The sequence below is a fragment of the Bos taurus genome, chromosome 4 (assembly GCF_002263795.3).
Source record: "Bos taurus isolate L1 Dominette 01449 registration number 42190680 breed Hereford chromosome 4, ARS-UCD2.0, whole genome shotgun sequence".
NCBI classification, from domain to species: domain Eukaryota; kingdom Metazoa; phylum Chordata; class Mammalia; order Artiodactyla; family Bovidae; genus Bos; species Bos taurus.
Genome location: NC_037331.1, coordinates 70,698,562 through 70,720,847, shown reverse-complemented (window position 1 = coordinate 70,720,847; position 22,286 = coordinate 70,698,562). Strand labels below are relative to the sequence as shown.

Genomic DNA, 22,286 nt, shown 5'->3' with positions numbered 1-22,286 from the left:
AGAACTGATGCTGAAGCTTCAATACTTTGGCCACCTGATGCGAAGAGCCAACTCTTTGGAAAAGACTCTGATGCTGGGAAAGATTGATGGCAGGAGAAGGGGACAACAGAGGATGAGATAGTTGGATGGCATCACCGACTCAATGGACATGAGTTTGAGCAAGCTCCAGGAGAGAGTGAAGGACAAGGAAGTCTTCAGTTCATGGGGAGCTGCAGTTCATGGGGTCGCAAAGAGTTGGACATGACTTAGTGACTGAAGAACAACAATTTGGTCTATCTAACAGCAGGGATCTACTGAAATGCCATCACAGGCACAGAGGAAGAAAATAGGGAATGCAAAATTTTATTGTAGCCTGAGTTATCTTGGGAGGAGTTTAAAGGGTCAGGAAACTTTTGAGAGTGGAGAGTTAGCCAGTTTTTAGTGTGTTAGGTAATGTAATACTGCCAGGACAGTGAGAGAGGGATTGCTGGGGATCATTCACTCAATAGGTTTTCATTGGTTGAATATGGGGGCTTCCCGGTGGCTTAGATGGTAAAGACTCTGCCTGCATTGCAGGCAGATCAACCTGCCTGCATTGCAGGCAGATCAACCTGCCTGCATTGCAGGCAGATCAACCTGCAGACCCAGGTTCAATCCCTGGGTCAAGAAGATCCCATGGAGAAGGGAATGGCTACCCACACCAGTATTCTTGCCTGGAGAATTCCATGGACAAAGGAGCCTGGTGGGCTGTCACAGAATTGGATGCTACTGAGTGACTGTCATTTTCACTTTAGGTTGAATATACTATTCACAGGTGAAAGTTAGGATCTGATATGGAAGGTAAGTACAGAATAGAAAGGAATTCCAACTTCTGAGATGTTAACATCTCAGTACAACAGAGTATGTTAGTTGTTTCAGTTCAGTTCAGTCACTCAGTCGTGTCCGACTCTTTGCGATCCCATGAACCGCAGCATGCCAGGCCTCCCTGTCCATCACCAACTGCCGGAGTCTATCCAAACCCATGTCCATTGAGTCGGTGATGCCATTCAACCATCTCACCCTCTGTCGTCCCCTTCTCCTCCTGCCCTCAATCTTTCCCAGGATCAGGGTCTTTTCAGATGAGTCAGCTCTTCGCATCAGGTGGCCAAAGTATTGGAGTTTCAGCTTCAACGTCAGTCCTTCCAATGAACACCCAGGACTGATCTCCTTTAGGATGGACTGGTTGTATCTCCTTGCAGTCCAAGGGACTCTCAAGAGTCTTCTCCAACACCACACTTCAAAAGCATCAATTCCTCAGCACTCAGCTTTCTTTATAGTCCAACTCTCACATCCATACATGACTTCTGGAAAAACCATAGCCTTGTTGTTTAGAATTTGGAATACATTCTCAGAGGAGGAGTGCTATATAAATGGTTGTTACATTCCCAGCAGAGCTTATAAAAATCTATGAAACTTGTAAATTATTTAATAAACATTTACTGAGTACCTGATACAAGCAAAACTATGTGCCAGCTTTTAAGTGCCCTGGGCTAGGCACCAAAAACTCCATAAATTGCCATAAAATAACAGGAATTAATACAGTCATAACATGTTAAAACAGAGCACTAAATATAATGTGTTGTTTTAGTCTTGAGTGGTGGGGCTTACTAAGGTTTAATGGAGAGAAGAGGTCTATTATGGAGACCACTTTGCTCTTTGGAGAGACATTAACATTGGGGACACACTGGATCTTTATTGGATCATATTTCATGTCACTGTGTCAGCACTGTTTTTACATTAAGAAGCCATGATTAGGAACTTTGTCATTTGCATATGAAATGAATAGAGGAGGGAGAGCAAATAAGAGAGTGGCAGAGATACGTTTCTTTGATACCTAGTTAGGACTTTGGAACAGAGAAAGTTGAAGGCATAAGAGGATGCATGATAGGAGGAAGGCTGCCTGGGACAGAATGGAGGAAAAGCAAAGGCGGCAAGATGGTGAACAGAGAGCATGCCCATTAGAGGACACATGGCAGATACAGCAGGAACTACAACACAGTTTTCCTAATTTGGTTTACTCTCTGCTACGCAACAGAAACAATGAGGGTTGAGCTGAGCCTTGAAGAAAGAGCAAGTCTGAGATGAGAGAAGAGAGCATTTCAGGAAGAGGAAGTGGCCATGAACCCGCTCAGGGACCAGCGAACAGAGCCAGGCTGTGAGAAGGAAGAGAGGAGGGAAGGCCAGAACCAAAGGGTCATTGTAGCTCATTTAAAGCACTGGAATTCACACTTAGGTAAAGGGGTGCTAATCAAGATTGCCAAGGGGGGTGACACGAGTTACAGCAGTATTTTAATCAGCAGGTAGAAATGAGAGGAATTGAAAGAAGAACCTCTCATATTTCTAGGTTACTTTGATATAGATTTTGCTTGAAAGAATAAAAGTCATCTAGTCAGATAGATGATTATTTAAGGATTTTTCCTGACATATAACTTTACAAAAAACAAACAGATGCTTCACAGATGACTGTATGACATTGCAATGACCACACTCTGGCCTGCCACAGTAGTCTTTCCCAGAGAAATTCAAATGTTTCTAGGTTTCCATCATTATTTCTTGCCTCCTTCACAGACTATTAGATGCAAGGACATAATATATGGAAAACACTTGGTATTGCCTCTCACAAACTAACTGGCCAGTGAATGTCAGCTATTATTATTTTCAAATATATATTTTCCTTCAGGATTTAAAAGTGTTCTCTTTTTACTATGTGGAGTCATGGTAGAGAGGTTAAGAACAGAGACTAGAGTCTCATGAGCCTGAGTTCTATGATTGTGAGATAGCTACCAACTCCCTGAGCCTCAGTGTCCTCATTTATAAAATGGGAATGATCATACTAACCTTTTGAGTGTATTGTGAGGGCCAAATGACACTCTATATATAAAGAAGTTAGGGTGTAGCAATTTCTTAATAAATGGTGGCTACTGTTTTATTTTATTTTTGATTCTGCACAAAGGTACTACTGTAATTGGCACATTAAATTGCAAATCTTTCTGTAAACCTCCCATTTACTCTATGTATATTCGAAGTTACTTGATATGTTATGAATCATAAGAACAGAGTTGTAGAGACAGTGAATGATCCACAGTCCTCGTTTACTTCATTTTGTGGGGAACTTTTTGTAAATATGGAAATGTTACGTAAAATCAGTTAAGAAAACAAACAATAAATATGAATCATGGCCAAAATCTCAATGTTTCTATCTGTATAGAAGATAAAAGTAATCTATCTTTTGGATTTTTATAAACACAGAATGCAAAAGCATCTTTTACTTTGTTTTAAACAAACTTTTAAAGTTTTAAACACACTTTTAAAAAGATACTTACGTCAAAATACACACGCTGACCCGGCCAAACCAATGCTTTCTTCTTGGAATCCATTGGAAAATCAAGCAGTTCATATCTGTAAGGGTTACCTGAAATTTTCCAGAAAAGCAGCCTTTTAATTAATAGGATTTTGGGTGCCATAAATACAAACAAGATAATAGGAGGTAGAGAGGAATTCGGGCACACATTTGAGCTTTATAGTTATAGCTCTGTTTGAACTCTTGCCCTTAGTAAACAGCATGTGGGCCACACAGAGCAAGAATGAGTCTCTAAGCCTGGTGCCTTCAGCAGACTGAGGGGGCAGCAGTACTGCTCCGTTCTTGTTTTTTTAAAAAAAGGTGATTTAAGCAAATCATAGGTAAAGGGATTCTTAGGTAAATCATAAATCTCTTCCTAGATACTCTTTTTGGTCTCTGAAGGCTCAGCAAATACATTTCTCTACCACCTGTTTTTAGGTTTTCTCTGTTTAAATATCAAGAAATGGCGTTAGTATGTGCTTACCAAAAGAAGTATTTAAACAGAACTTTTAAAGAATACAGCTTTTTAGGTATTGGTGGTAGCTGGAGAAGCTTTACCAAATACAGCCTGGCTTCCTCTGGTCCTATGATAAACTCCACATTAAAGCATGCTCTGAATACCCATCGCTATATGTAGTAAGAACAAAGGCTGGCATTTATTGAACATTTATTATAATGTTAGTATTATACTGCTAGTATTGTACTGAGTGCTGTGAGGAAGGTACTATTATTTCTACTTTAACAAATGAGGAAATTGAGGCACAAGGAAAATAAGCAATTTTCCCAAGGTCACACAATGAATAAGTGCAATAATTCAAATTTAGGCAATCTGGTTCTAGAGCCTTTCTCTTAACCTAGATTCTACTTATTTCTAGAAAAGAAGAGTTAAAATAAGTGGAAGAGTAGAAAACCCAATGTAGTACTAGTTCCTGGAAAGGTTTCATTTATTAGGGTTATTAGAATATATTCACCTTTTAAAATCCCCTAAAGATGACTAACTGGTCAAGGACAGGCAGATGCTTGAAACAGAAGATTAACGTGGTAATGTATTTCTTCAATTCCTGGTCTACAACTGCACGGAAAAGTGTTTTTATAAATTCAACACATATTTGTGTGATTTCTTCCTAACTGTATGTACTTCATGTAATTTCAGAATTAACTAATTTCAGTTCAGTTCAGTTGCTCAGTCGTGTCCAACTCTTTGTGACCCCATGAACCGCAGCATGCCAGGTCTCCCTGTCCATCACCAACTCCTGGAGTTTACCCAAACTCCTGTCCATCAAGTCTGTGATGACATCCAACCATGTTATCCTCTGTTGTCCCCTTCTCCTCCTGCCTTAAATCCCTCCCAGAATCAGGGTCTTTTCCAATGAGTCAGCTCTTTGCATTAGGTGGCCAAAGTATTGGATTTTCAGCTTCAACATCAGTCCTTCCGATGAACACCCAGGACTGATCTCCTTTAGGATGGACTGGCTGGATCTCCTTGCAGTCCAAGGGGCTCTCAAGAATCTTCTCCAACACCACAGTTCAAAAGCATCAGTTCTTTGGTGCTCAGCTTTCTTCACAGTCCAACTTTCACATTCATACATGACTACTGGAAAAACCATAGCCTTGACTAGATGGACCTTTTTGACAAAGTAATGTCTCTGCTTTTTAATATGCTGTCTAGGTTAGTCATAACCTTCCTTCCAAGGAGTAAGCGTCTTTTAATTTCATGGCTGCAGTCACCATCTGCAGTGATTTTGGAGCCCAAAAAAATAAAGTCAGCTACTGTTTCCACTGTTGCTCTATCTATTTGTCATGAAGTGATGGGACCAGATGCCATGATCTTACTTTTCTGAGTGTTGAGCTTTAAGCCAACTTTTTCACTCTCCACTCTCACTTTCATCAAGAGGCTCTTTAGTTCTTCTTCACTTTCTGCCATAAAGGTGGTGTCATCTGCATATCTGAGGTTATTGATATTTCTCCTGGCAATCTTGATTCCAGCTTGTGCTTCTTCCAGCCCAGCGTTTCTCATGATGTACTCTTCATAGAAGTTAAATAAGCAGGGTGACAATATACAGCCTTGAAGTACTCCTTTTCCTATTTGGAACCAGTCTGTTGTTCCATGTCCAGTTCTAACTGCTGCTTCCTGACCTGCATACAGGTTTCTCAAGAGGCAGGTCAGGTGGTCTGGTATTCCCATCTCTTTCAGAATTTTCCACAGTTTATTGTGATCCATACAGTCAAAGGCTTTGGCATAGTCAATAAAGCAGAAACAGATGTTTTTCTGGAACTCTCTTGCTTTTTCCATGATCCAGCGGATGTTGGCAATTTGACCTCTGGTTCCTTTGCCTTTTCTAAAACCAGCTTGAATCTGGAAGTTCACGGTCCACGTGTTGTTGAAGCCTGGCTTGGAGAATTTTGAGAATTACTTTGCTAGCGTGTGAGATGAGTGCAATTGTGTGGTAGTTTGAGCATTCTTTGGCATTGCCTTTCTTAGGGATTGGAATGAAAACTGACCTTTTCCAGTCCTGTGGCCACTGCTGAGTTTTCCAAATTTGCTGGCACTTTCACAGCATCATCATTCAGGATTTGGACTAGCTCAACTGGAATGCCGTCACCTCCACTAGCTTTGTTCGTAGTGATGCTTCCTAAGGCCCACTTGACTTCACATTTTAGGATGTCTGGCTCTAGGTGAATGATCACACCATCATGATTATCTGGGTCATGAAGATCTTTTTTGTACAGTTCTTCTGTGTATTCTTGCCACCTCTTCTTAGTATCTTCTGCTTCTGTTAGGTCCATAGCATTTCTGTCCTGTATTGAGCCCATCTTTGCATGAAATGTAGGGATTGAAAAAATTAATTTACTTTGATAATTTACCTAATGAGATCATAAAAATTTCAACTGCTTAGATATCCTATACATATATACATACATGTGTATATATATATGTATATAGATATATATCTATATATATTTGATATAGCTTTCACTACCTTTTATGGAATGATTCAGCATGCTATACACATACTAAAATCATTATATATAGCAAAGTATGTAATAAAAATAGTAGCTGTTAACACTATCTCTTTTATCTATGAAGTAGGCATGAATATTCCATTTTACAGATTGGGAAGTGGAGGCAGAGAAGTTAAGGAACTTTGCCATGGTCCGTGGTGAGTAAATGGCAGAGCCAGAATGCTACCCATGCAGTTGGACTCCCTAATCCATGCTCTTAAACACTTCACCATATCTTTCAAAATTTACTGCCTTCTAATACGATGCTGAGGTTGATATTGATCATGGCAGTATTCTCTTCTTATATAGGGTCCAAATATTCATGTAGAGGAACTGCATTATAGTGTAGTTCTTGGGTCTTACCAAAGTTCATTCAACAAATATTTATCTCTGTCTGCCATGTACCTCTTTTGTCATCTTCAGTTACCGGCCCTCTAATATCTTTTCTTTCTCCATAGATTTATTCTCTGTTTTGAGGTGTCTAGTATGGGACAGAATTGATGGCTAGTGTACGAGCTTACTATCCTCTTTAGTGAAACATATCTGGGAAGACCCTAAACTTTGCATCTGCGAAAAGACACTCCAGAGTGTTCAAAGGAATTGATTAAATTGATCTTATTACTTCCTGAGTCTTATTTCAATGACGATCTTTTCAGTTTTATCACAACAGCTACATGCATGTCTAGACTGAGCCTCTGAGCCAAATGCTGTCCTTTGTGCTGATCACTTGAGCTAGAATGAAATTTGTCAAAGCTAAACCATAGAGAGAATGGGAAGGAAATAAACATTGAAAATACAAGTAGAATACAAGCATCTAATTTTACATTTGGTTTCTGGTTATATCATAGGAAGCTCTGTAAAGAAAAGTAAAGAGCATCTGCAGAGAATTTGATTTAGTCTGTAATGGGGTCCTTTGTTTAATTTTATTATTGAATAAACTTCAAATATAAAAAGAATGAATACTGTTCTGATTTGAAATCACGTTACCTCTTGTCTTCAAAACTGTTGTATCATAAGGCTTTGTTGGCACTGTGGGAGGGAACGGCTGTTGGGTTCGGGCTTTAATGCCAGTGTAGAGATCCTTGGGTGATGTAAAAGTCGGGAACATGGCTCCACGGGAGATGTGTGTATGGTAGGGGTGTTCAATTGGATACGGGGAGCAGATTTCCCTGAGATTTAGTTGAGAAAACAAAACAGAATAGAAAGAAGTGCAATGGAAAACACTTAATCATCCAATATTTATTGGGACTCCCTCCTTGTGGCGAGTACTGTTCTAATCCCTGGTGTATGACAGTGAGCCAAAGTCCCTATCCTCATGGAGTTAGCATTCTGGTGGAATAGATATCACAAAACATATGAAATTTTCTTAATTTTGCTAAATGAGTAAAAAAATATTATTTTAAGAATTAATCTCAAAAATATACAAGCAACTCCTGCAGCTCAATTCCAGAAAAATAAACAACCCAATCAAAAAATGGGCCAAAGAACTAAATAGACATTTCTCCAAAGAAGACATACAGATGGCTAACAAACACATGAAATGATGCTCAACATCACTCATTATCAGAGAAATGCAAATCAAAACCACTATGAGGTACCATTTCACGCCAGTCAGAATGGCTGTGATCCAAAAGTCTACAAGCAATAAATGCTGGAGAGGGTGTGGAGAAAAGAGAAACCTCTTACACTGTTGGTGGGAATGCAAACTAGTACAGCCACTATGGAGAACAGTGTGGAGATTCCATAAAAAACTGGAAATAGAACTGCCATACAACCCAGCAATCCCACTGCTGGGCATACACACTGAGGAAACCAGAAGGGAAAGAGACACGTGTACCCCAATGTTCATCGCAGCACTGTTTATAATAGCCAGGACATGGAAGCAGCCTAGATGTCCATCAGCAGATGAATGGGTAAGAAAGTTGTGGTACATATACACAAAGGAGTATTACTCAGCCATTAAAAAGAATACATTTGAATCAGTTCTAATGAAGTGGGTGAAACTGGAGCCTATTATACAGAGTGAAGCAAGCCAGAAAGAAAAACACCAATACAGTATCAGATCAGATCAGATCAGATCAGTCACTCAGTCGTGTCTGACTCTTTAACACATATATATGGAATTTAGAAAGATGGTAACAATAACCCAGTATACGAGACAGCAAAAGAGACACTGTTGTATAGATCAGTCTTTTGGACTCTGTGGGAGAGGGAGAGGGTGGGATGAATTGGGAGAATGGCATTGAAACATGTATAATATTATATATGAAACGAGTCGCCAGTCCAGGTTCGATGCACGATACTGGATGCTTGGGGCTGGTGCACTGAGACGACCCAGAGGGATGGTATGGGGATGGAGGAGGGAGGAGGGTTCAGGATGGGGAACACATGTATACCTGTGGCTGATTCATTTTGATATATGGCAAAACCAATACAATACTGTAAAGTTAAAAAATAAAATTAAATTAAAAAAAAAAAGAAAGAAGTGCAATGGAAAACACTTAATCATCCAATATTTATTGGGACTCCCTCCTTGTGGTGAGTACTGTTCTAATCCCTGGTGTATGATAGTGAGCCAAAGGCCCTATCCTCATGGAATTAGCATTCTGGTGGAATAGATATCACAAAACATATGAAATTTTCTTAATTTTGCTAAATGAATAAAAAATATTATTTTAAGAATTAATCTCAAAAATATACAAGCAACTCCTGCAGCTCAGTCCCAGAAAAATAAACAACCCAATCAAAAAATGGGCCAAAGAACTAAATAGACATTTCTCCAAAGAAGACATACAGATGGCTAACAAACACATGAAAAGATGCTCAACATCACTCATTATCAGAGAAATGCAAATCAAAACCACTATGAGGTACCATTTCACGCCAGTCAGATGGCTGCTATCCAAAAGTCTACAAGCAATAAATGCTGGAGATGGTGTGGAGAAAAGGGAACCCTCTTACACTGTTGGTGGGAATGCAAACTAGTACAGCCACTATGGAGAACAGTGTGGAGATTCCATAAAAAACTGGAAATAGAACTGCCATACAACCCAGCAATCCCACTGCTGGGCATACACACTGAGGAAACCAGAATTGAAAGAGACATATGTACCCCAATGTTCATTGCAGCACTGTTTATAATAGCCAGGACATGGAAGCAACCTAGATGTCCATCAGCAGATGAATGGATAAGAAAGCTGTGGTACATATACACAATGAAACATTCAGTTTAGTTCAGTTCAGTCACTCAGTCATGTCCGACTCTGCGACCCCCATGAATTGCAGCACGTCAGGCCTCCCTGTCCAGCACCAACTCCCGGAGTTTACTCCTACTCATGTCCATCGAGTTGGTGATGCCATCCAGTAATCTCATCCTCTGTTGTCCCCTTCTCCTCCTGCCCCCAATCCCTCCCAGCATCAGAGTCTTTTCCAATAAGTCAACTCTTCGCATGAGGTGGCCAAAGTATTGGAGTTACTCAGCCATTAAAAAGAATACATTTGAATCAGTTCTAATGAGGTGGATGAAACTGGAGCCTATTATACAGAGGGAAGTAAGCCAGAAAGAAAAACACCAATACAGTATACTAACGCATATATATGGAATTTAGAAAGATGGTAATGATAACCCTGTATGTGAGACAGCAAGAGACACAGATGTATAGAACAGTCTTTTGGACTCTGTGGGAGAGGGAGAGGGTGGGATGATTTGGGAGAATGGCATTGAAACATGTATATTATCATATGTGAAACAAATCACCAGTCCAGGTTCGATGCATGAGACAGGGTGCTCAGGGCTGGTGCACTGGGATTACCCAGAGGGATGTGATGACCCAGAGGCATGGGGAGGGAGGTGGGAGGGGGGTTCAGGATGGGGAACACATGTGCACCCATGGCGGATTCATGTCAGTGTATGGCAAAACCACTGCAATGTTGTAAAGTGATTAGCCTCCAATTAAAATAAATAAATTTATATTAAAAAATAAATTGTAGTGAATTCTTTATCAGTGCATATATTTTGCTACTGATATAAAAATATGAAGTGAAAGATATATGAATTTTGTAGTTTTTGGAACACTACAGGAAGAATTTCTAGTTGCTTTCCATTTCTGCATCTTATTTTTAGAGAATCCCCGTACTTCATTTTATAGAATCCTTTTAGGCATTCAATTTCAACGGGGAAAATGATCCCTTACCATCTTGGACTCAACCAGGCCATCTGTTTCTTTAAGCAATCAATCAACAAAATATACTGCCTGTTTATCTACACAGCGTACACAGTACTGTTTAGAGATCAAAAAGCCAAAAATAGCTAGTATACTGAATGAAAAAAAAAACCCCAACAATTTAAAAAGACAACAGGAATACAATTTTCTTCTCATTTGAAGAATAAGCAGAGTTCTTAAAAAGAACTAGCAGAGGTTTAAAAAAACCTGTGTGAGAGTTATCTAAATTAGAGGAGAATCAAAATTAGGAAGTCCAAGGAACAAAGAAGTGTTATATATAAGTAGAAAATACAGTTTTAAAACAGGCTGAAATCTTCATCTCGAATTTCTAGTCTTCAGAACTATGAGACCATAAATTTGTTTGTTTTTCCCCCAGCAAATATAACCAGATAATTCAGACCTCCAATAGAGCATATGCAAACTAAATAGAAAACACACTCCAGGAGTACAGGCGCTCTGGGCTTTTATGGGAGAAGAGCTAGGGAAAGGGTTTGAAAGTTGAACTGCATTTCTAGTGCTCACAGTGAGAACTCGCAGAAATTATGGGAAAGCTGTGTGATGTCTGTATTTACCAGGCTGAAATAAATGTATAGGTTATGCCACAAATGTTTATGTGAAAGTCTTGTTACTGAGATTTTTCTATCACTATTTTCCATCTAAGTATTGGAAGGATTTATATAATAGCTTTTGCAAGTTACTATGGATGGTGTGACTATGAAAGAATGAGAATAATTTCTATAAGAAACATTTAAAAATGTCTCATTGCTTTTGCATCATAGGACATTTTTCAGTAGCAGTCATTTTTGGTTAGTTTGGCCATCTGTTCTCATCACCCTGATGCAAACCTGTACTGAATTCAGCAGTCCTGGCATCTTGGTGGGCTCTCTGAAATACCTCATAGCTTCAGATTCTTAACAAGTTCCTGGTCTCTTACGGACACCACAAGAAGTTAAGATTGATTTGTAAGAGAAAAAGCCTGGACTTCAGGCATAAATCATTTCTGAGGCCAGTCATCTATTTTTGTTTTTGTGTAAAGTGATCTGGTTTTCTTGCCCTTGTGGCAGGCTCTCCCATTTGAACACACTTTTGAATTTGGTATAGCATTATTTTATTGCTAGCCACTAAACACTTTTCCAGTTTATAAGTGCCACATCATCTACTGGACAGCTTGGAACAAGGTATAACGTCATCAACTATATGATGACATGAGAACACAGAATCAGGACATTCCTGGATTCCAGCTAACTGATGTCCCTGGGAATCATGAAGACGCTGAAGTACTGACTGGTCTTTCACTGTAGCAATACTGGTTGTACTTCATTTTACATGCTATGCAATGATTTTCATTTCTTCTAGATAAATATTTCCAGTGTCTGCTTCAATGGTTCTATAGTGAACTGTGTCCCCTTTGTAAGAGGAATTAATTTCTTACCATTATGCTTGAAAATAAGTGAGCATTTAACGTTTGAGCAAATAAAGCAGGAACAAACATGTTTGTGCTCATGGAGAATGTCCAGTCTACTTGAGTCAGGAAAGGCTGGAGTTTCCTGTAGGCTAGTAAAACCTAGGTTCTAAGGGAGGGTTTTGTTCAAGGCACATGCAAAGCCTTGAGGGCTTGGCTCATTCACCTTCAGGTAGATCACTCAGGAAGCAGGGGACCTGGATGAGAAACAAAGAGATCCTAGGGACAGTGAGGAATGAATGAGAAAGGCTGGGCTTACAATATTGTCCAATAGCCAGGGGACCTGAGTCATAAAACATACTGAGAAGAACGGTTAATGGAGTAAATTGAATGCAGTAATTGTCTTAGTGCTAATTAACTTTTAATGTATGCAACTTTTCTGGGTAGAAAATTCATTTTGATTCTCCTGGGTTCTTTCCAGGATGTGCCAGGTTGAGCTGAGGTGTAAGAACCAGTGGGAATGTGGAATTAGTGGGATTAAATTTGGAACTTCTGTTACCATTTCCCATGGACTTGATGTGGTTTAAGGAAATGTGGTTATGAATATTTCAAAAAATGGTCCTATCTGCTCCCTGTTCCTAGAAAATATCCCAGTAGGAAATCTTGGAAGATCCTGACATTGTAACTGCTACATGAGTAAGAATTACACTCAGAGAACTTTGCCTTTAAATGTTAACTACAATGATAACAAAACACATGCCGGGCCCTCTGCTAACTGCTTTATCTACATTCTTTCTGAGAGAATAATCTGCTGATAAGTATTTAGCTCCAGGTCAGAGGCCAGGGCAAGGCGACCCCATGTCTTATTAATTTGATATTGGTATGAACAAAAGTCATTACATTTCTTTTCATTATATCTTGTTTTTGTCACAGAGACACCAGAAAGCAGAGATTAACTTGTTAATTTAGAAAATAAATTCCAAAGGCCAAGAGTTTGTTGTTGTGCTGTGTGTGTGTATTCAGTTGTGTCGGATTCCTTGCAACTCTATGGACTGTAAATCACAAAAAAGAATCACAAGAATTCAATAAGCTTTTTCTTTCTGAGATTGATCCTCTTAATAGAAAGTAAAATTGCAAAATGTGTATCTGTAGTTCTTAGGATCTTCTGGTTTTGGGTGTGGCCTGGATTTTGGCTTTGTGTAGAAGGGGTAAAAGTGGGACTAGGAAGGCAGTGAGGGGCCCCCATTAATTTTCATCACTTAGGATTAAGGCAAAACTTTTTTCCCTTCAGATTCTAGTAATATATATTCCTAGCAAACAGTATTAAGTTATATCTGGTAATGATTTAGGAAAATGTTTTTTACTTTTAAGACCTGAAAGCTGTGGACTCTGTGTTTCTTGAGTTGAGGTATATTATGGAATTTCATTTAATATCTTGTATATATGTTATTTTTGTTAGTTATAAAATTGCAAATTACACCCTCAACTAAATTTTGAAGTTGTAACACATTCAAGTTTTGAGTACCAATGACCAGAATGTATTTTTATTCCTTTAAACTAAGACTGTGTAGAAAATAATTATATTCCTGTTATAATTATATTAAATGATTTATAAATATTACTTTTCATTTTGTGTCCATAAATAGAGAAGAAATAATAAGGAAAAGGCAGAATATAAAAGATTCGCTTAACTACATACACATTTAAATAAAGGAATTCAGTTTCTCTTTGAATAATTCAGTTAGAGGCATGAGCTGTCTCTGGACTCAGTCTGCTCTATTGAGCAGGTCTACCAAGATTTTTATCAAAACACTACACAGCTCTTCCAAGGGTATGTTTGAGGAGTTGAGGTCAAAGGAAAAGGAGACTTTGGAACTTATCAGGCTATAAGGTCATCTGAGGAAAAAAATAAAACCAACAAAAAAGGACTTTACTTTTTGTTTTTCATGTTGCCACAAAGAGAATTTGAAAAGTCCAAAACAGAGGTCTTCATATAGTTGTTTTTTAAAAAATAAAACCCCAAAAAACCTAGACTTTACTTTTAATAGCCTTTTGAGCAGATCTTTGCTTTAACTGGAATACAATTCTTAAATGCCAGCTTAGCATTTCCAGTTAAGATTGATAGGAACTCTAACGGCATCAGGGACACCGAGCACTCGGATAGTGGATTCTAATACCATTCTCCAGGGGAAGGAGCTGGGCTCCTTGGAGAAATGGCTGGTTCTAGAGCTGCGGCAGGACATAAACAGGATGGAGCATCTTGTACTCCAGAAGCATCTTGTACTGCCAGAAAGTAAGGAAATGCTAAAAGAAAAAGCCCCACAGTGATAAGTGATGAACTACTCAAAAACAAAGAAACGAACAGAAGAATAAACCAAAAACCCTCATACACAATGCCCCCAACCATAGGGGTATGGGCATAGAAGCCAACTGAATGGGCTCTCGTGGCCAATTTGAATGACAAAATACAGTAGTACAGTACTGCTACTAAAGTATCGAGTACAAAATAAAATCCATGAGTCTATACTGGTTAAATAAGTGATTAAACAAATGAGGAGGAATAGACACATTTCCCTTACAAAACAATACCAAATAATTTATGCAGATACCCTGCCTTCAAGGAGGTGGAGTATAATTCCAGACTTTTAAGTGTGGGCTGTACATAGTGATTTTCTTCTAAAGAGGATAGGATGGGAAAAGGAGAAAAAAAGGTTAACCGCACACAAGGGGAACCTCATAAATACTATATCAGCTAGGTAATCAAGGTTACCATCAACAGTGATAAGTTATGCATTGGATAGGATATGATGAAAACGGCAGTTTACCTCTGTGGTCCTCCTCCCTAAGACATACTACTGCAATCTAATCATGAGGAAAACACCAGACAAATCCTGATCGGGGGACATTCTACAAAATACCTGACAGATAATCATCAAAACTACTGAGGTCATTTAAAATATTTATTTTTATTTATTTGGCTGTGGCAGGTCTTAGTTGCAACACATGGGATCTAGTTTTCCTGATCAGGGATCGAACCCTGTGCATTGGGGGCACCGAGTCTTAGCCACTGGACCACTAAGAAAGTCCCCTGAGCTAATTAAAAAAAAAAAGGGAAGTCTGAGGAACTGTCAAAGCCAAAAGGAGCCTAAGGAGACATGACTACTAAAGGTACTGTGGTGTCCTGGATAGGATCTAGGAATAGCAGAAGGACATTAGGGGAAAACTGAGGAAATCTAAATACTACTAATGTACCACTATTGGCTCATTAATAGGACAAAGGTACCATACTAATATCAGATGTTAATAATAGGGGAAACTGGCACTGAGGTAAATAGGAAATCTCTGTACTATTTTCCCAATAATTTTGTAAATATAAAATAGTACTAAATTTAAAGGTTTACTTTAAAAAGTAAGTTGGGAATATAATTGGGGGAAATCAGTAATGCTGTTATTTTGGACTTGTATCAGCCTCTTCTCTTGCCTGATTAAGAAAAAAAAAAACAACTATGAAAAGTATAACTTGTCCTTACACTGTCTAAGACATATAGATGGCCAATATTTTTTTCTTGATTATAACAGGGAAGGAAAATATAGTTGTCTACTTACCCTACTGTTGAATTAGGTGGTTTGGGCAGCCTAGAATAAAAACAGGAAACAAATCCTAATTTATATTAAGGACTTTTAAAAGCTCACATTTCTATTAGCAACTTGCTTAAGAATAAAGAAGTATCCCGTTTGCAAACTACAGAGTCTTTATGATACTGACTGACTTTCCGGAACACTGAGTATTAACCAGACAGATATGATATTCTCATATCTCAGTTGTCTGTTGGTCAATTTTTTCCATTACGCTTATTCTAACTTCAGCCCCACTCACCACTCGTTCTGCATTTCTAACTTATTCTAATGATAATAGAGCTTTAGTTCTTACTGACTTCACGCTCATAGGCAGAGCACCGAAATGCTCAGAGGTAGCCTGACACCATGCGTGTGGTGCAATTACATGACCTAAAGTGACCTGAATGTGGCCTGGTTGGAGAAAACATATAAGTACAGTGTGTGCTTTGCCCTTTGCCCAGAACTGCTCACTTCTCACGAGAGTAGATGTTGCCCAGTTGCAGAGAGGCTAGAACAAAACTGAACGAGTTCTCAGAGGCATGCCTTTTCTGAATCACTTCACTATTAGAAGGTTGTGTATTTACTAATTGCTCTGAGCTCTACGTGCCAAGAAATAACACTGCAGCCCAGGGACAAAGTCCACACTAGAGAAGGACTGTCATCAACTTTCATTGGATTTCACAATTAGTTTCAGCCTATACAAATATTTCTGAAATAGTTCAGTTATGAAAAATGAACAGAATGCTATCAATCAATAGTAAAGGCAGTAAAATTGAATATACTGTTTGCTTTTTTATATGTTCTTCTATTTAGAAAGTGGTACATAAGCCATATAATTTTATCAGTCTATAATGTATTGTAAACACACAATCCACATGCACTTTAAAAGGTTTATATCTTTATTTGGACTCTAAGTTTGTTGGAACTAAAAAGAAAAAGCATGCCTTCCAGTTAAATTTCTGGTTGAGTAGGGGATAGAAAGCAATGAATATAAGAATCTATGAGATCGAGAGCTACCAGATTGACTATTATATATGAAACATTAAATCAGCATTTAAGGCTTTTCTCATTTAGCTGATTTTGACAAGTACTTACCTAAAATTAATTTGATTCAACATGGAAAAAACTGTGTGTGTGTGTGTGTGTGTGTGTGTGTATAACTGAAATCACTTTGCTATACACTTGAAACTAATACACTATGGTAAATGAACTATATTTCAATTAAAAAAACAAAATGGAAAAATAAGAATAAAAATTTTAAAAAGCTTTTTTAAAAATTCAAAGTTTGAAAGGATAAAATGAAAATAAAAAATGCTCAGAGACACGAATTCCTTGACCTGAACCTATCCATGATTTTACTGCCACTCTCTGCTTTTCAGTTTATTAATCCCAAAGGGAAAAAGGCCTAGCAACCACAAATTTCATAACTTTTTGGCTCCCTCTTGTGGCTGAACTCTATATTAATTTATCACCTATAAACAGAACTAATAGTATTTTCATTTTTACGTCAGTGCTGTCAGTATTTTATCTGAAAATTACAAAGTGGGCCTTTGTAATATCTACAACAAACTATTTCAATGAGCAAAAAATAATATACTAGAAAATAATTCCTCTAAGCAAAGAGTAAATTAAGTATTCTTTATCCAAAAGAGAAACTTACAGAGTAACTTTATTAAGAGTTATTTGTAGATTGTCATAACAAACCACTTTCATAAAATTCTGATTAAAATTTTTATTGAGGGCACTGGGGCTTTTTCTATGACCCTCTTAAAAAATGTAACAGATTTTTATTAGATTGAATAACAAAGTCAAAGGCAGGGAAATGGGTCAAGAGGACCTGTATGAATCTTTTTGAACATTACTATTCCATCTTTCCAATTTTTTTTGTTGTTTAAATGCAACAAACTATTAGTAGGTTTTAGTCTATTTATTTTATTCTTGTTCTATTGGTCTTGGTTTCTATAGTCAATGATCTATTTAAAAAAAGGAAGACTTTTGTTTTTTTAGAAGTTCCTTAGACTTGAGGAAAATTTGGGGACTATTAAAATTTTGCATATAACTCATTTCCACTTAAAAATGTTATTTGATTTCACATAAGGAAAAGAAACCTCAAACTTACAAAGAATCATTTCCGTAGATGTCACTTTTTTTGTTCTGTGACAAGTAATAAAATTGTTCAATAGGAAGCTTTCTGAAAAGAAAGAACAGATTAAATTGAACATCTTTTTAATAGCAGTGTAATGGTGAGATAGTAAAAGATAAATAGACGAATACAACCATGTATATGTGGTAATTCAGTATATGAAAAGATGGCATTTTAAATCAGTGGGAAAAGGCTTATTTTTTAATAAACAATGCAGGAAAAATTCATTAGCCATTTGGAAAAAAGGATTTCAACTTCATACTATTCAAAGAGATAATTTCAGATGGATTAAAAATCTAAGGAATTGGTGAAAAGCATAAAAATATTAAAAAAATATAGGAATATGTTTTTTTTCTTGGTGGTAGGGAAAACATTTTAAATAAGATTTTTAAAAACTCAAAAATCAAAAGGAGATTTGATAACATCAAATGAAAAATTTTTGAAAAGGACTTCCCTGGTGGCTCAGTGGTAAAGAATCTGTCTGTCAATGCAGGTGACATGGGTTCGAGCCCTGATCTGGGAAGATCCCATATACTGAGGAGCAACTAAGCCCATGCACCCCAACATACTGAGCCTGTGCTCTGGAGCCTAGGAGTCGCAGCTACTGAGCCCACATGCTGCAACTACGGAAGCCTGCGTGCCCTAGAGCCTGTGTTCCACAACAAGAGTGTGTATGTGTTAGTCGCTCAGTTGTGTCCAACTCTTTGCGACCCCATGGACTGTAGCACACCAGGCTCCTTTGTCCATGGAATTCTTTGCAACAAGAGAAGCCACCACAAGGAGAAGCCCACGCACCACAGCTAGAAAGTAGTTCCCACTTGCCAAAACTAGAAAAACGCCTGTGCAGCACAGCCAGCACAGCCAAAAATAAATAATAGAAAAAATTTTAAAAAAAAGATACAGAGAATTTATAAAAAAATTAAGACAAGACAGCAAAAAAAGCTCAAATAAAACAAAGATTAGAAGAAATATTTATAATAGATACATATAGGGTTAATATCCAGAACATCAAGAACCAGTAAGAATCTATAGCTAAAAGACAAGCAATAAAAATGAGCAAAGAATAAGAACAGAAAGGAAATATAAATAGTAAAAAATAAGAAAACAAATGTAAGAAAAAAGTACTCAGTCTAATCAGAGAAATGCATTCTGATAATCAAGATAAACTTTTTATTCTTTAGATAGGCAAAAATTATACAGTTTGATAATGTTAGTACAGTTGGCTAAGAATATGGCAAAATGGATACTTTTAGATACTACTCTGGGAATATAAAGCATTTGGGGGATAAAATTAAAAATAATTCATATATTATGATCCATAACTTCTACTTAGAATTTTCCCTGGAGAAACATTTGTGTACTGAGTTCAAGGAAGCCTGTATAAAGATATTCATACATTTAGTTAATACAAAAGAAGAAAAAGAAAACACAAGAATGGCTAAATAATTTAATACATCCATACTGTGGAACACTATGAGAAATTTAAAGAATCAGATATATCCATATTTACAATCTTTAGATTGCAGTTTTAGGTTCATGGCAAGGTTGAGAGATTTGAATGTAGAGAGATTATCAAACACTCTTTAACTCACACATGCTTCAGTTCAGTTCAGTTAAGTCAGTCGCTCAGTCGTGTCCGACTCTTTGTGACCCCATGAATCGCAGCACGCCAGGCTTCCTTGTCCATCACCAACTCCCGGAATTTACTCAAACTCATGTCCATCAAGTCAGTGATGCCATCCAGCCATCTTATCCTCTGTCGTCCCCTTCTCCTCCTGCCCCCAATCCCTCCCAGCATCAGGGTCTTAGTTCCTCCTTGTCATATGAGATCTTCCCTGATCAAGGATCAAACTCGTGTCTCCTGCACTGGCAGGCAGATTCTTTACTACTGAGCCACCAGGGAAGCCCCAAGGGATGCTTAGAAATCTTTCAGGGACAAAATTTGGGGTTGCCCCACCAGGTAAAGGCTTCCCTCGTGGCTCAGACAGTGAAAGAATCTGTCTGTAATACAGGAGACCTGGGGTCGATCCCTGGGTCAGGAAGATCCCCTGGAAAGGGAATGGCAACTCACTCCAGTATTCTGGCCTGGAGAATTCCATGGACAGAGGAGCCTGGTGGGCTATAGTCCACGGGATCACAGAGAGTCAGACACGGTTGAGCGACTTAACACACACACACACACACACACACACACACCAGGTAATAAATTCCTACGGGCTGAGGGCAAGGGAACTTGAAATATTTTTAAGAGATAAATATGATAATGATAACATTTAAATGATAAAAATGGTAACGTTTAACACAAAAGGGTGTGACAGGAACCGAATATATTAACCTGCATTTCTGAGTCAGGAGTGATTGACATTCTAATTGGAACAAATATTTCCTTTCCCAAGTATCCTAGGGCTGCATTCCGTAAGACACTAAGACTTCTTTCTTATAAGAAGCTAGTCTTTTGCTTTCTTTTTACACACTATTATTCTGAATATACTTCTAAGTCTTTTAGGATATTGTACATTTTTTTTAATACACAAATTCTGGGGACCAGAACTATAAACTCCATGAAGAGCTATACCTTAATCTCAACAATGCTTGCTATATTCAAATGACTGAATAAATGAATAGCTGGAATGAGTGAATGAATGAACAGATGAAAAGAACATTAGCCAACTGTACTAACATTATCAAACTGTATAATTCAGATCCCCATTCTGAAACTTCACATTGTCTGACCCTCTTGTGTCAGAAGGAAAGGTACTAAACCTCTTGGGTCTCTATTGTAAAACCAGGATAACAATTTCCATTTTACAAAGATATTAAAAATCTATATTATATTAGAAAGTAAGTTCCACGAGAGTGGGGGCTTAAACAAATCTGTTGAATGAATTAATGAACTTGAGGTCCTATCTTCAATGTGTCAATATTTGCATCTTTCCAATTGGACTTTTCATTTGTCTGCTTTTTATTACTTTACTGAGGCTTTCATAAGGCTACCACATGTCCCTACTGGTATTGTTTTCCTCTTTAGCTGTAGCCTATTTATTTATTTTAACTGCTTTAGAATAAAAAACTAGTTAGCTAGATTGTCAGTAAGCTAGGTAGCCAGGATTGTTAGATAAAACAGGAGTAAGCAGGCTTTGTGTGGAGAAGCTTCAGTGGATTTTGTTTTGAGTAAATTTCATACTTAATAGTTAATGTGACATTTAATTTACTGCTCAGATTTTGTGTGTGTGTGTGCTTTATCTTCAGTGTTAACTGGCCTTTGAATACATTTGCTGAGAGGGTAACTTTAAGACATAAATGATGATTGAAATATTTTAATACTTGAAAACAATGCCCATTAGATTCTAATGACTTATAGATGGTTTTAAAAAAATAGAATTCAAAAGTCAACATTTGTAGAAATTAGGCCATCTATTTGCTCAAGCCAAAAATTAATCTCTCTCAGGAATGTTGCTTAGTTTTAGATAAAATATGATTAGCAAGGGAATTAGATTAATCAAAAATTTTGATCACATAAACATCTCTAAGGAGAGCAAAGATATTTATAACATATTTTTTACTGACTTCACAATTAGAAATTATATAATTAGTGTTCCCATCTGTTTCTTTTCATAAATAATAAAAGTTCAGAAGTAGATTTAAGTTAACAAAGGACTCACAATAGAAATACAGAAAATTGAATAACAATGACCTCTATGTGAGAGACTGAAAGTTCATTTACCTTGGCCAGATTTCTCCACCAAATCCATAATGCTGATGTCCTTTGCCCATGACTCTAGGAGGTTCACATTTCGGCCTGTGTTCCTCAGGGAGCGAAATGGGTATCATCCCTCCATATTCCCTTTCAGCACCCCATGGAAGCCTACATCGTTGGAGTGACTGTCTGAATTTCTGATACCTGCATACAAAGAGAGATTTTTGAAATATTAATGGGTTCAGAGTGGAATGCTATGGTCTGAATGTTTGTATCCCTCCTGCCCCCAAATTTATGTATTCAAATCCTAATGTCCAATGTGATGATATAAAAAGGTGGGATCTTCAGGAAGTGACTAGGTCAGGAGGTGCAGTCATGAATGGGACTAATGCTCTTGGTAAGAGAGATTCCAGAGAGCTTGTTAGCACTTCTACAATGCGGAAGTGAGCTAGAGAAGGACCTTGTTAGAAATACAAATTCTCAGGCTCCATCCCAGATCCAGGAATCAGAATTAGGGGGTGCAGTGAGGTGTTGAGCCCTATAATCTGTTTTTCTTTATTTTTTAATTGGAGGAAAATTGCTTTACCATGCTGCATTGATTTTTGCCATACAATGGTGTGAATCAGTCACAATGTTATCTATATATATATCCCCTCCCTCCTGAGCCTCCCTCTCCTCTCCCCATCCCACCCCTTTAAGATGTAATCTGTTTTAAACAAGGCCTCCAGATGATTCCTTTGCATGCTAAACTTTAGAAGTACTGCCCTATTCAACAAATTACCTTCCATAGAAAATAATTCTCCAATTGTTCCACCTTTTACAACTATACCATTCAGTAGGTT

At 37.8% G+C, this 22,286-nt stretch overlaps 1 protein-coding gene across 4 annotated transcripts in view; it reads right to left on the bottom strand.

Annotated features, from left to right (window-relative positions):
* Positions 1-22,286, bottom strand: part of C4H7orf31 (chromosome 4 C7orf31 homolog) — a 40,297-nt gene that overhangs the window by 7,026 nt on the left and 10,985 nt on the right. For 3 of the 4 annotated variants that reach the window (XM_024991098.2, XM_059885893.1, XM_059885895.1), the window contains 5 exons: positions 21,472-21,648; positions 17,724-17,795; positions 15,593-15,622; positions 7,349-7,530; positions 3,342-3,430 (listed from right to left, as the gene is read on the bottom strand). In XM_024991098.2, the coding sequence (XP_024846866.1) occupies positions 3,342-3,430; positions 7,349-7,530; positions 15,593-15,622; positions 17,724-17,795; positions 21,472-21,648 (550 nt within the window). The remainder of the gene's footprint in view (positions 1-3,341; positions 3,431-7,348; positions 7,531-15,592; positions 15,623-17,723; positions 17,796-21,471; positions 21,649-22,286) is intronic. The other variant, XM_059885894.1, reaches the window with a different exon arrangement.